Raw genomic sequence first — 14615 nt, 5'->3', positions numbered from 1 at the left:
AGGGGAAGGTTAGTTATGGTCAGAGATATGGATAGCTTAATTAAGCGTTAGGCTAAGGGTACAGGCTAGAGTTATGGTCAGAGATAGGCATAGCCTAAGGGTTGGTGTTAGGGATAAGGCTAGAGTTATGGTCAGAGGTAGGGGTAGGCTAAGGTTTGGGTTAAAGATAAGGCTAGAGTAATATTCAGAGATAGGGCTAGGATAAGTTATAGACAGAGTTAGTTTTGCAACTATGTTATCCATTTGCAAGAGAACTAGATGGCAGCACTATTTATGGCCATGTGATGCTCCAGATGCCTACCTAGGTATCTCTTCAACACAGAATGCCCTGGGAACGAAGCACATTTGAAAACAGAAGTAAATTGGAAAGTGTTTTAAAATTGTATGCTCTGTCTGAATTACAAAATATATATTTTTTTGGTTTCATATCCCTTTAAAGTGATAGTAAAGTCAAATTTAAACTTGCATGATTCAGATGGAGCATGTCATTTTAAGACACTTTTAAATTATCTTCTATTTTCAAATGTACTTTGCTCTCTTGGTATCCCTTGTTGAAAATGAATATGCACATATTCTACACTTGTGGGAGCTAGCTGCTGATTGGTTCCTGCACACATTTGTGTCTTGTGATTGGCTAACTAGATGTGTTCAGCTAGCTGACAGTAGTGCAATGCAGTTCCTTCAGCAAACAAGAAAATTAAGCAAATTTGATAATAGAAGTAAATTAAAAAGTTGTTTAAAATTGTACTTTCTAGAAAAATTGCATGCTCTCTTTTAGCCACCTGTTCCGGAGGAGGAGCTTAGCACAGGTTGCTGAGGGTTTTTCCTCCAGTCCCAGAGCACCTGGCGGAATTTCCACGCGCCAAGCCCGACACCTGGGGCAGCTACTTGGACGGCAAATTACAATTGCCACCAGAACAAACAGTGGACCTACATACCACTGTGTTATATTCTCCCAGATTGGAAAGTTTGCAGCATCTAGTGTGTGGCTGTAATCCCTACAACATTACAGATACACTTAACAAACGGATAATAAGTTACTATCCCACTAAAAATCTTTCTTGGAAGACCGGGTTAAGGCAAAAACTAACAGTTGCTACAGCCGCATCTGATGTCCCATATTCCACAGCCAAAACTTTACTTTGATTCCCCCCATCATCCGATATATTTTTCCTTTTTTTTTTTCCCTCACCTTGCCTCCTTCCCTGGTGTGAAGAACGGAGCTGGTTTAATGGAGCAGACAACAACTGACACCGTAGACGCATAGCCACGATTACGGTCACACAGGAGACTGACACAGCTGTGAGTGCATTCCCCCCTCCCCCACCGGTGCTGCGCGGGAGGAGGTGGAACGGAGCTGTTTTTGGGTACCGAGGGCGCTGAGATTCTCATGCTGTGGCCGTGAGCTGGTGGGAACGGCCAACTGAAGCACGACCGAAAGCCCTGAACGAAGCAAGCGGACCGGCACAGACTCAAACATTTGGACCTTTCCTCCCCCACCGATGTTGCGTGGGAGGATCTAACTGGCCTCGCTGTGAGGGCGCCTGGAGCTGTGTGCCGCGGTTGGAATCAACAGGAAACATTGGTAAGGTTCCCAACGGATACCTTTAACCCCGCAAGAAGACCGCTACAGAGCGGGGCATTTTACTCCCTCCCCCCCCACCGGAGTTGCGAGGGAGGAGGTAGAGTAGTAAATATAACAAGCGACCGCACTAAAGAGACTTAACATCAGTTCGGACTTTAAGGGAAATACCTTTAAGGGCCGATGAGCACTGTCTTGTCTTTTTCACTTTTTCTTTGGTCATTCTAAAAAAAAAAAGATTAGTATATCCTAAAATTACACATCGAATTTGGACCATTTCAAAGGCACCGGTTTGAGGCAGGTGAGTATAATTCAGCTGATTCTGAAACTGTTGCTTTTCCTACGTATGAAAAAACGATACAACTGGGCAAAGAATTACAAAGTCATATGTTTTTGATACATTGTAACAGAGGGGGAAAGTGAAAAAGCACGAAAGAGACTGTATGATTAGCTAAAAAGACTCGCTACACTTCCTTTAGCTCTGCAAGAAATTTCTATACAGATACATTTCTAAGACTCATTACACGCCCTGCTAAGAAAAATTGAATTACAAAAATAATTATAGAGATTACTTTTTTTATTTTTCAATGGCAGAATGTTTTTTTATGTAGACTTTTGTTTACTTTACACATAGTTTTGCCGAGTGTTTATACTCACTCCACAAAGCAGTGGAATAACAACCCACTAAGTGTTCAAAAGTGTATTCACAGATATCTGGTACTGACATTGTATTTTGACTTGTTCTCTTTTGCTCTATCTCTTTTGATTTTGTCTTTATTGTTTTCTCTATAGAAACCTTAGTAATGAGAATCCGCAATGTATAGTTGTTATTAAGCTCCTGGTGTGGTATAGCTATGATATTATTCAACTCGTCTAAGCAACTGTTTTCATTCTCTATGCATAAAAGTGAACTGCATTTACAATTCTTAATACAGGTGTAGAGGAAGATTAATAACTGTCCTAGATTTATTATTAATCAGAAAGTATTATAGCCTCCACCCTCCACACGTATATCAAACTCACTGAAATATAAATCTCTTTGCCTAAAAGAAAAGCTGAAAAAAGAAGTGAGGGAATCTAGGAGAGAATTGTTTTGTCCCCTGATTTTAACGAAACCGAACCTAGGAGCTAAGGCTCAGAAAGGGAGAATGAAAAGCTCCAGATCAGAGGATAAAAATTTTCTTATTTTCCTTTGGAATAAGATAACTACCGCCATTGCTTGACTTAATAGTTTTGCGAATAAGAACCACTTAAATCCTCTTTTTTTTTCTAGATCACATTTTTCCTCATTTTTTCTTTTTCTCACAACCCTCACAAGATCCTCACAAGACACACATACACCTAAATCACCCCCTCTCCCCCCCTCCCTTTTTTTTTTTTTGCCTCTCAATTTACTATAAACTCACACAATCACCATAATTTTTAATCTTCAACACACTTTAAATCTCGCTGGGGGTAAGACACCACCCTCAAGCATGGCAGGTAGACACAGGGATAAGAAACCTAAGGGAACCCCAGATATAACAACTGATACGCAACCTTTAACATCCAATGTAACCCCAGTAAACGAGGTAGTTAACATTGAAAATTTAGTTGCGAGTATCTCTGAAGCCCTAACCCCAAAATTTGATTCTTTGAAATCTGAACTAAAACAAGATATAACTTTGCTCACACTAGAAGTCAGACAATTCTCAAACAGATTACAGGAGGTAGAACAAAGGGTTTCAGACCTTGAGGACCTTACTAACACTCAAACCTGCTCCCTAGAGGACACAAGGTTAAAGATGCAGAAAATGCAACTAAGACTTGAAGACTTAGAAAACAGATCACGTAGAAATAATGTCAGGATCATTGGTTTACCAGAAGAAAAGAAATACGAAAATTTTACTTTGTTTATAACAGAAAATCTTGCCCAATTACTTGAACTACCCAATACACAACTAATAGTGGAAAGAGTACACAGGTTAGGCCCACCCCCACCCGAAAACGGTTCTAAGAATAAACCAAGACCAGTAGTACGCTTTTTAAACTACTTAGACAAAGTCAATATCCTTCACCAATACAGGAAGAAACAACCCATTAGCATAGATGGTGCCAATATCCTATTATTTCAGGACTTCTCAGTCGAAACTTCCTTAAAGAGACGAGAATTGGCACCACTCTGCACAAAGTTAATTCCGAGAGGGATACGTGCAACCCTAATTTATCCAGCGAAATTAAAAGTAGTTATCAAAAATGAAACACACTTCTTTGAAAAAGCAGGTGAGGCCAAAAGATTTATCTCAGAGTTAGAATCCATAGGATGAAGGGGGAGGTGAGGAGGAAAGTAAACACAGTAAACAAAGAGATTCAAATTAAGCACAGATTAACCTTTGTTAGGCTTATTATGATCTGTAAGGAAAATATGCAAAACCTGGAGAAAAAAGATTCCAGGATAGGGAGAAAAAAGAGGGGATATCTATCCCCTCTTCATGTTAGATTGAGTTTCTTGACCCCAATCCCATTCCCCTTTTCCCCTTCCCTCCCTTCACTCACTTTTCAAAACCCCTGGGTTTCCTTTTTCCCCTTTTTTTTTTTTCCTCTTTCTTTCATTCCTTCCCCCTCGCCCTTCTCTCGCCGTCCATCTCCCCTCTCCTCTGGCGTCCCTCAGATCTCTTCTCTCCTTATATCTCTGAAAAGAATTGACAAAGCTCACAGAGAAAATTAAAGTCATTTCTTGGAATGTAGGGGGAATTTCAACCCCTATAAAAAGGAAAGCCATCATTTCACACATGCGAAAGATGCAAGCAGACATTATCTTTCTGCAAGAAACGCATTTAAATACAGAGGAGGTAATGAAACTGAAGGGTTCCTGGATCAAACAAGTATTTGCTTCACCTAGTTACAGGAGGAAAAGAGGAGTAGCCATACTAATAGGTAAAAGATTAGAACCAGAGTTACTACAATTTAAGAGTGATCCAGAGGGGAGATTCATAATGCTGAAGATTAAAATTGCTAAACAAACTTATACCTTGTGTAACATTTATGCACCTAATGAATTAGATTATGATTTCTGGAACTCAATACAATCTAAATTAATATCATACTCAGAAGGTCACCTGATTATAGGAGGCGATTTCAATATGGCCCCCCAATCTCCATTGGATAGGCTAAGATATGAGAGCAGACAGATAAAACACAAAAAGGATAATCTAGAAACGAACATATTTAATAAAATCACCCACAATTTAGCAGTAAAAGATATCTGGCAGCTGCAAAATCCTGACGTACGTGATTATACATGCCTATCTAAAGCACGCAAGACATTCTCCAGGATAGATCTATTTTTAATAGATGAGCGATTATGTACAAAAAATGTTAGGTCAGGGATCACACCCATAACTTTGTCTGATCATTCTCCCATCTTTATAGAAATTCAGTTATATGGTACGAGAAACTCACCGGCAAGATTTATCTTCCCTTATTATTTGGCGAATGACGCAAAATTAAAAAAACACTTAAAAGACAAATTTAAAGAATATCTTGAATTTAATGCTGAATATATAAATAGGCCGGAAATTTTCTGGGGAGCCGCAAAAGCGGTTATCAGAGGTGAAATAACGGCATATGCCGCCATGATCTCTAAAAAACTGAAGAAAAGAGAGACTGAGGCCACTAAGTTTTTAATCAATTCGTACAATCGTTATATTCTCCAAAAATCTCCGTTCAACTGGGCCAAACATATTAAAGCTAAGACGGAAAGAGATGCGCTGGCATTACTTTTGGAAACTCAAAGAGATCTTAGGTTCCAGGCTAAAATGTACCGATTTGGTAACAAATCTGGCAGATTATTAGCTAGGCTAGTTAAGGGGGGAAAAAAACCTACTCTGATCGATAAAATCCAACAGGAAGGGAAGATTTTAATAGAATCTGAAGATATTTCAGAAGTCTTTTCTAAATATTATAAGGATTTATATGCAGCTAGGGCTACGGATGAAGAACAGTCTAAGGAATTCTGGGGCAAAATACATTGCCCCACAGTTCCAGAAGCGATAGTAAATAATCTGAATAATCCAATTTCCGAGAAGGAAATTAGCGAAACGATCTCTAAAATGCCACTTCATAAAGCAGCAGGCCCAGATGGGATTCCAAACGAGGTCTTTAAGATCTTAGCTCCAGATATAATCCCATTGCTATGCAACTTATATAATGATTTTTACATTAATGATAAAATTATACCACCTAGTTTCTCCGCGTCCCACACAACTCTTCTCCTTAAGGGGGGGAAAGATCCCTCCCTTAAGGAGTCGTATCGGCCTATAGCGCTTCTTAATTCAGAGTATAAAATCTTGACCTCCATTCTGGCCTGTAGACTTCAAGATAGCCTTTCCCACATCATCCACAAAGATCAGGCAGGTTTTCTTAAAAATCGAAACTCTGCATCCAAGATAAGAGAAGTTTTGATGGTAACAGAATATTTCTCTCAGAGGGAGGGGGAGGCTGGGGGTAACCCTGACCTGGCTATTGTAGCAATTGATGCTGAAAAGGCCTTTGATTCAGTCTTCTTCAGCCATATATACAAATCTTTAGATAAATTTGGGTTTAAAGATAAATTTCCTAATTTTATAAAAAATTTGTATAAACAACCATCCACGAAGTTGATAGTCAACAACTCTTTATCCTTAGAAATTGGAATCCAAAGGGGGACACGTCAGGGTTGCCCGCTGTCTCCCCTTCTTTTTGACATAGCTATCGAATCTCTGGCATTAAGGATTAGAAAAGAGCTTGAGGGTGTAAAAATCAATAATTATGAGATGAAAATCGCACTCTACGCGGACGATGTACTTCTCTACATCTCAAATACCAAGACAAGCTTACCTAAACTCTTAAGCATAATAGAACAGTTTGACTCATTTTCCGGATACAAAATAAACAAATCCAAATCGGAGATCTATTGGCTTAGAAAAAATTCAGAATCAATTAAAGAACACGTCTTTAAAGAAGTCGCTGACTCATTTACGTATTTAGGTATCTCTGTTCCAGTTAATCAAGCAGACCTATATAAATTAAACATTATACCAATACTGTCAAATATACGGGAGAAAATGAAAATCTGGCAAAATCTACCAATTTCACTCTCTGGTAGAATAGCACTTTATAAAATGATTCTTTTGCCAAAACTATTATATATCCTACAGAACATCCCAATTTTCATTTTTGAAAAAGATATTCGCTCCCATAATACGGCAGTCAGAAATTTTATTTGGCAGGGGAGAAGATCAAGGCTATCCCTTTCTAAACTATCAGCAGCAAAAGAGTTTGGAGGATTAGCGTTACCTGACATTAGAACATATAACTTAGTATTCTTAGCAAGAACAGTGGCTGATTGGCTCCTTTTGAAAAACTATGTGACTAACACAATGCTAGAGGAAAACATATGCTACCCCTTTTTACCAGCAGGGTTGACACACTGCATACCTAAAGCATTGCCGCCAGATATCAAGAAACTTAAAACTATTTTAAACCCGATAAAGGCGTGGTGGAAGATAGGAACCCTGTTAAAAATTAACTGTCATGCTACACAATTTTTACCAATAACAGGGAATCCTAATTTTCACCCTGGATTAAAATCCGCGATTTTTCGCAAATGGTCTCAGTCAGGATTGGTAAGATTGCAGCAATGCATCAGAGAAGAGACAAAGTGTATAAAAACATTTGAAGAGCTAAGGAGGGAATTTAACCTAACAAACAAGGAATTTTTTGCTTACCTACAAATTAGACATTTTATCTCAGAATTGGTTAGGCACGTCGGTTGGTGCTGGACTTTGGGTAAAATAGATAATTGGTTACTACTAATTAAAAGTGGACACACGTCTATAACCCCATGTTATATGTTATTAAATAACATTAAGGGAATCTCCTCCTTAGAACAAGTTGCGACCGATTGGAATAGACTAATCATCACCAATAACATAGAACCAAAATTAATTCAGAAATCAATTAATAGAGTAACACACGCCACGCTCTCCGCTACTTGGAGGGAGGCACATGTCAAATTATTGCATAGAGCATATTTCACACCAGAACAGGGATATAAAATACATAATTTAAATTTTAACAAATGTCCAAAATGTTCCCTCCCAGCAGCAGAGTTAACCCACATGATATGGCATTGTCCTAAAATTAGGCAATTTTGGCACAAGGTAGAATTCTGGCTTAAGAAGTTACTAGGTGTCTCCCCTCTGATCTTCACAATAACACAAATTATATTCTGTATTAAACAAAGTGAAGAGTTGCAATCTCACGAGAAGTTAATAATCCTATCAATATTAGCAGCTAGATATCTTATTTTTAAGGGCTGGAAAAGTCATAAAGCTCCCACGATCACGGAGGTTAAAAATTGCCTCAGAAAACAATGTATGCTAGAGCAAAGGGACACTGACATAAACAAAGAAGAAGACATTAAAATCTTCTTTAAGAACTGGTCAGCCTTTATCAAAAGTCACTCACTGAATGAAATAGAATGTTTGATCTTCCCCTTCAGGAATTCAGAGATGGTCCTTTTAGGTATATGGTAAACAGAGACGGGGGGATGGTGGGGGCGAGAGGAAGGAGGGGATTTTATTTCCCTCTCCCCACTTTCCCCCCCCCCCACCCTTTTTTTTTTTTTTTTTTACCTTTCTGTTTTCCATTCTTTTTCCCCCTCTTAATTGTTTAGTTAGTTCCGACTGTTAAAAATCCTATATGGCTGGTTGGTTAGAAAAGAGGCGTTCAGAAGGAAAAAAAAACAATCCTAGTAAGGCAATGAGCCTAATGGGAGGCTCATGATCTTAGGACTCCTTAGGATGTATTCATAAACCACAGGCAGTAAGAGATAAAACTGAATTGTAAGTGTCCTCATTTCGCCTTTGATTATTATTATCTTTATGTTTAAAATTGTTTAGGATATATTTGGCCCTGTGAGGCGGAAGAATTGTAAATTGGCTTTATTGAATTTGTTTCCAGCCATTAATAAAATTTAAAAAAAAAAATGAAAAAAAAAAAAAATGGTACTTTCTATCCAAATCAGGATAGAAAAATGTTGGGGTTTCCTGTCCCTTTAACTTGTCTTTTCCAGTGATGCTTTAACAAATGCCAACATCACTATTAGTCAAACACTTTTTTTTTCTTTTATTCCTGTATGAACAAAAAGCTGTTCAGTTATTTTTGTCTTGACTTGTTGTTAACAGCACTTGAGGACATAAAGATCCCTGGTGTTTCGCACACGATTATTTATATCCTGCAGAAGTTCCTTAAAATTCATGTGGAAAGTGAAGGAATTTAAAACATGGCTCAGCTAAAAATGGCTAATCTGAATGTTTCTCACCCTCCAACCCTAAGGCAATAGAATACTGTCTCCATATTAGCATTGCTTTCCAAATACATTCTAATGCACTCTGCTCTTTACAAAGTTGCTGTTTTTTCTCACATAGTCACAAAAATAAAAGTTGAACTGTAAACTGCAACATTGTCTTTCTTGAAACTCTAATCATCAGCCAGTCAACCACACTTCCTTCTTTGTAGTTAACATTTCAACTTTGCTTTTATGCCATCTATAACTGAAGAAATCCAATTGGAAAGAAATGGAGTTTGTAAATCAATGTTAACAGCTCTAGTTTCCAGGAGATGTTCCTTCAATTACAGAATAAATTATGCTAATGATTATGTATGTTTTTTTTCTTTTCTTTCTAACAATGGTACCATTATTTAAAGTATATTTTATGTACCCAATATTTGTTTTACACAACATCATTTTACAAATATTCCTCTGCATATAGATTTAAAATTCACATGTTCAAATGTCTCTTGTTAATGCTGTTTCTTTATACTGTTCTATTGAATAGAGTCCCTGCCCCCATTTTACATATAATGAGCTTTAAGGCAATAGAATACTGTCTCCATGGGGACATTGTACTTTGCTGTGCTAGACTGCCATGACTGATACTTAGCACTGCTTAAAACAATTATCAATGCACTCAATATCTACCTAGATTGTTATTTCAATTGGTATGGGACCTAAAAATTAAGAGCCATATATATTAAAAAAAAAGCTAAACTACATAAAGTGTGTTTAAAATGACAGCTGTAAAACAATAAAAGTTACAACACAACTCAGACATACATATCACTTTATAGCTGTATTGGTGCTTTCATATAATTAATGTCTTTGTCTAAAAAAAGAGGACTGGGAGATATAATGCCAACATGTGGCAGCAAACCTTTTTTTCCTTTTTTTCTTTTTAAAGCCTTCTACATAGTATCCAAATTTCATAATAATTCAGATCTTTCAGTTTCTCTCAGGAGCAATCTACTTTACTCTTGCTGAAACTTTTGTCACATTGGTAGAAAAATATATGGATTCCTGTAGCTCCAATAAGAACACTGCAAAATTGAACATTGTATTATATATATCAATGTATTATTGTTTTCAACATGTCTAATGCTTCTTTTTCTCTTTTATGTGTAGGTACTAGAATATGTCGAGTATATTATCCCAAGAGTTCCATAATAAAAAACAGGCTAATAGGGAAAGATGATAGCTTTTTAAACTTTGCTGTAAAAATACTTAAAACTAAATGTTTAATAAACATTCATATTAATCGTGCAGAATGGGTGCTGCTGTTTTCATAAGCCTTAATATACTTAAAGGGACACTCAACCCAATTTTGTTATTTCGTGATTCAGATAGAGCATGCAATTTTAAGCAACTTTCTAATTTACTGCTAGTATCAATTTTCTTTGTTCCCTTGCTATTTTTATTTGAAAAAGAAGGCATCTAAGCTTTTTTTTGTTCAGTACTCTGGACAGCAATTTTTTATTGGTGGATGAATTTATCCACCAATCAGCAAGGACAACCCAGGTTGTTTACCAAAAATGTGCAGGCATCTAAACTTACATTCTTGCATTTCAAATATAGATAAAAAAAATTGATAATAGGAGTAATTTAGAAAGTAGCTTAAAATGTCATGCTCTATCTGAATCATGAAAGAAAAAAAATTGGGTTCAGTGTCCCTTTAAGTGGAACCAAGTGACACAATCGATAATGAACATTGTGAGCTGTCTGATGTATTTTGTAAAGCAATTACAGAACTCGCACGTGATAATATACAGAGCATCAGCTGTGTGGGACAATATCATAAATTAACTAAGATCTCCAATCACTCACCAGTAAATCAAATCTCTTCCGTTTACAATCTTAGGAAACTGATGTATTAAGAAGTAGACAGGTCTTTAATTCTAAGTTTTTTAGTTTCAAATCTTTTCTGACAATTATTCAAAGAAGCAGATACACAATGATTTTACATTCTCTGGGTATCATTTTTTTTTATAAGATATTAAAATTGGAGTCTTTTACATGAGCGTTATGTACTTATTAATTAATCTTTATTAGTAAAAAAAAAACTATTAGAGTTTAAGTGAATGACAGATTTTGAGAAGCGTTGCACACATAAGCATCCTCTTTATCTGGCTCAAGCTATAATAATAAAACGTTGTTAGGGTATTTTAATACTAGTAGTTGATAACAGCAACAACATCTTAGCACACACAAAAGTTGCAATACAGCATTGAAACCGTTTCTTGCAGCTAACAAAAAAAAGCTTCAGCCTCAGTTGCTGTCCATTGTGCTGAATGCTGATCACTTGCTAGGCATTCTGCGGATAACGTGATAAAGCTGGTTGCTATCCATGGTGCTGAAACTAAAATATGTTCGCTGGCAATCTTTTCACAAAATACATATACACACATACATATATATATACACACACACACATATATATATATATATATATATATATATATATATATATATATATATATATATATATAATTTCCTACACAGTAGATATGGTAGTAGTTATGTAGAGGAGAAAACCTATTGGCATTGGACATTAATAATTAATGATTGCTAGAAATTGGGATCGGTAATTACCCTCTGCTTGAATCCAGACATAAAAGACTACCAGTAACACAGAAGTTTTACACTAGAGCAGAGGGAGGAGAGTCTGGAGGGGGCATAACTCTCAATTCATTCCCAGTACTAACAAAAAGTAAAGACAAAGGCAAAAAAAAATAAAAAAAAAATGACTTTCATGTGGGTTTGTTGAAAACACATATGTTTTACCTTCCTATTTCACAAAGACCCATCCTACAAACACATAACTAATCAATATATGTAAAGATCAGGCATTATTCATTACACAAGGAAGCAGTAGAGTTGGAACTGTTACAACCGCATTCATTAGCGCATTATATACAATTATCAACACCTGTTCACAAAGCATTGGTCTTACCTCGATATGCAGCATGTTCTTAATTAAATCGGTTTAACCTGCAGTATTATATATCAGGACATTAACTGGTGCCCTTGTGGAAGCTGTAAATTCCCTCAAAAAAAAACAAACATTTGCCATTGTATAAAGGATATGGCCAATCGATGACTTTTTTGGCATATTTCCTGACTATGTTATCTTCTCCAAAGATGAAAAGCGATCTATTGACGGTAAAGCAATTCTGCCGAACTGGTATGGGGTTGTATAAAGCCATGGTCCGAGCTCTTTGGGCTTTGGATTGTTTGAAGGCAGCCTGAGTCCCCACAGGTGCAGCCGGGGACCCTTGCAAGGTCTTACTCCTCTCGGATCCTGCATCTCCTGACCCCTGTCTGCCAGCCACCGCCTCTCCAAAACGAGCCATCCTGCAAGTTAAGAGATAGATACCCAGGGATTAAAACATAGCAATAGGCAAACACAGATACAAGGGGTGAACTACTGAGATCAATAATACTCACTCTATAGGGGATATGTATATATATGTGTAAATAGGTGGTATAGGTGGTATCAACACACATCTAATAAGGAATGCAGAAAAATCCTACGGAAAATAAAGCACACGGTTGCCCTGATACAAAGAAAATATGGATCCAGAGCTAGTAGCCAAGTCACCTCATTAATTAATTGGCAATCTGCAGTGAGAAGACGCATCACATAGAAAGCTGCGCCTTAGGAAACAGCTCGAACAGAAAGTGACGCTTTTGTAATTTAACTTAAAAAATGCACAATCTTCAATATTTAGGCAAATGAAGATAGATCCCAGAGCTAAGTGGGGAGGGACGGGGCACAATGCTATATAAAAAAACCACATGCATCCAGCCAGTAGTGAAAACAGCACTATACAAATCCACCCAAAATCCCAGAGGATAAGAAAACTGAGGGGGTGTAACTGAGAGAAAGAAACAGGTAGAGCAGGAACCCAAAAGAGGCTGAACTTCTTGCTAAAGGACCTTGTTTTTCCTTTCCACATGCGCAAGTCCTGCACAATGAACACAACTACCCCAGATCTTATAGATAAAAGGAAAACAAAACGATTACAAGAGAGAATGGCATTGGCAGCCAAGGATAATATCATTTTTCCAAATAGCTTTTGTAGCCTTGGGTGGAAAATTCAGACACAATACAATGGGTAAGACATACAGCAAAGGATGGAGAATCCAAGCATCATATTTACATTTAAAGAAAAATAAATAAATAAATGACACCCATATCTTAACCACCAAGACCCAACCCCCTTTATCATCTGTAAACAAAAGGGAAGTGTAAAAGAAAAAGCCAAACGTACATACTGCTGTTGATCTTTAGTTTCTTCTCCACTGCTGGTCTGCTTGTGTTTTGCAGTCAGAATTATTGTGTAGATACCCTGCTACCAAAACGCACACACTTCCTCATAGAGACAACTACTGTAGAAGCTCATACACCCCACCCCCTTCCCCATTTAATAGAAGGTGCTTCTAGCAGACTGCATAATTCAGCTTTCTACAGAACCTAGCTCTTCTTTTGTCTTTTGTCTTTGCTTTTTCCTTGTTACATCTTGTCTACCTTTTCTATTCCGTGGTTCCTTTTCCTTATAACCTCCCCAGGAGAAGAATCTGGCAGATCACAGCAAGAGAGAACAAGATGCAGGCTGTGAAAGTCTGTACTTATTAATATGCAGAAATCATTTGCATTTTCAAGATGTGTTGACACAAAAAGAAAAACAATAATTAAATGAAAACAAGTGAATGGAAATTTGTCCCTGGTGCAAAGATCAAAAAGTTTTGAAAATCCTCTACATTATGCAGATGATTTTAACCCATATAAATGTAATACCCAACAGTAATTATAAACCACTTCATACAGGAACAATTCTCACTAATACCAGACACAAGGAATGTGCATTACTGCCAGATGAGAGGAAAAATCACTGTACATGAAAGTCAAATTGACAAAACACAGCTTAGCTTGTATTATGTTGTATCAGATGGATGTATTGAGAAACTGTTGGACTTGACTGTTATTTTTTTGTGTTACCACAGCAACATGCTAGATGAGTTAAAAGAACATAAAACAAGTGGAGATTAATATTAAAAAAAAAATAACATTAAAAGAAAGTACCTGCAATGTTAGTACTTGCAAATCCAAAATTAATTATTTTTAGTGTTTGAGTGTTCATGTGAAACTCCCCCAATCTATTGCCTATGGAAACTTCTCTATTCTACAGGAAAAATATATGAAACCCCCACAAAATAGTTTGTGATTCAGACAGAACATAATTGTTTTTTAAAAAGTTTCCAATTTACTTCTTTTAACAAATTTGCATTGTTCCCATGATATTCTTTGTTGAAGAGATACCTAGATAGGTGTTTGGAGCACTGCATGGCAGGAAATAGTGCTGCCCTCTAGTGCTCTTGTAAAATGACAACGTTCTTGCAAAACTGCTGCTATATAGTGCTCCAGAAATGGGTAGGCTCCTAAGCTTACGTCCCTGCTTTTCAACAAAACATACCAAGAGAACGAAGAAAAAAATTGATAATAAAAGTACATTAGAAAGCTGTTTCAAATAGAATGCTCTATCAGAATCATGAAAGAAACAATTTGGGTTTCATATCCCATATTATATGTGCAGTAGGAAGCTATGAGGTTATGTACACTTGTGCAGTAGGAAGCTATGACGTTATGTACACTTGTGCAGTAGGAAGCTATGA

The 14615-nt window shown here is 36.9% G+C and overlaps 1 protein-coding gene across 1 annotated transcript in view; it reads right to left on the bottom strand.

Moving 5' to 3' along the window:
* CACNA1E (calcium voltage-gated channel subunit alpha1 E) overlaps window positions 1-12293 on the bottom strand; it is a 519663-nt gene extending 507370 nt beyond the window's left edge. The window contains exon 1 of the mRNA XM_053693950.1: window positions 12027-12293. Within this exon, the coding sequence (XP_053549925.1) occupies window positions 12027-12292 (266 nt within the window). The 5' untranslated portion in view covers window position 12293. The remainder of the gene's footprint in view (window positions 1-12026) is intronic.
* Window positions 12294-14615: the final 2322 nt, after the last annotated feature.

The sequence above is a fragment of the Bombina bombina genome, chromosome 10, assembly GCF_027579735.1.
Source record: "Bombina bombina isolate aBomBom1 chromosome 10, aBomBom1.pri, whole genome shotgun sequence".
NCBI lineage: Eukaryota > Metazoa > Chordata > Amphibia > Anura > Bombinatoridae > Bombina > Bombina bombina.
Note: the sequence above shows the minus strand (reverse complement) of the source record. Positions and strands in the feature narration are given on the sequence as shown.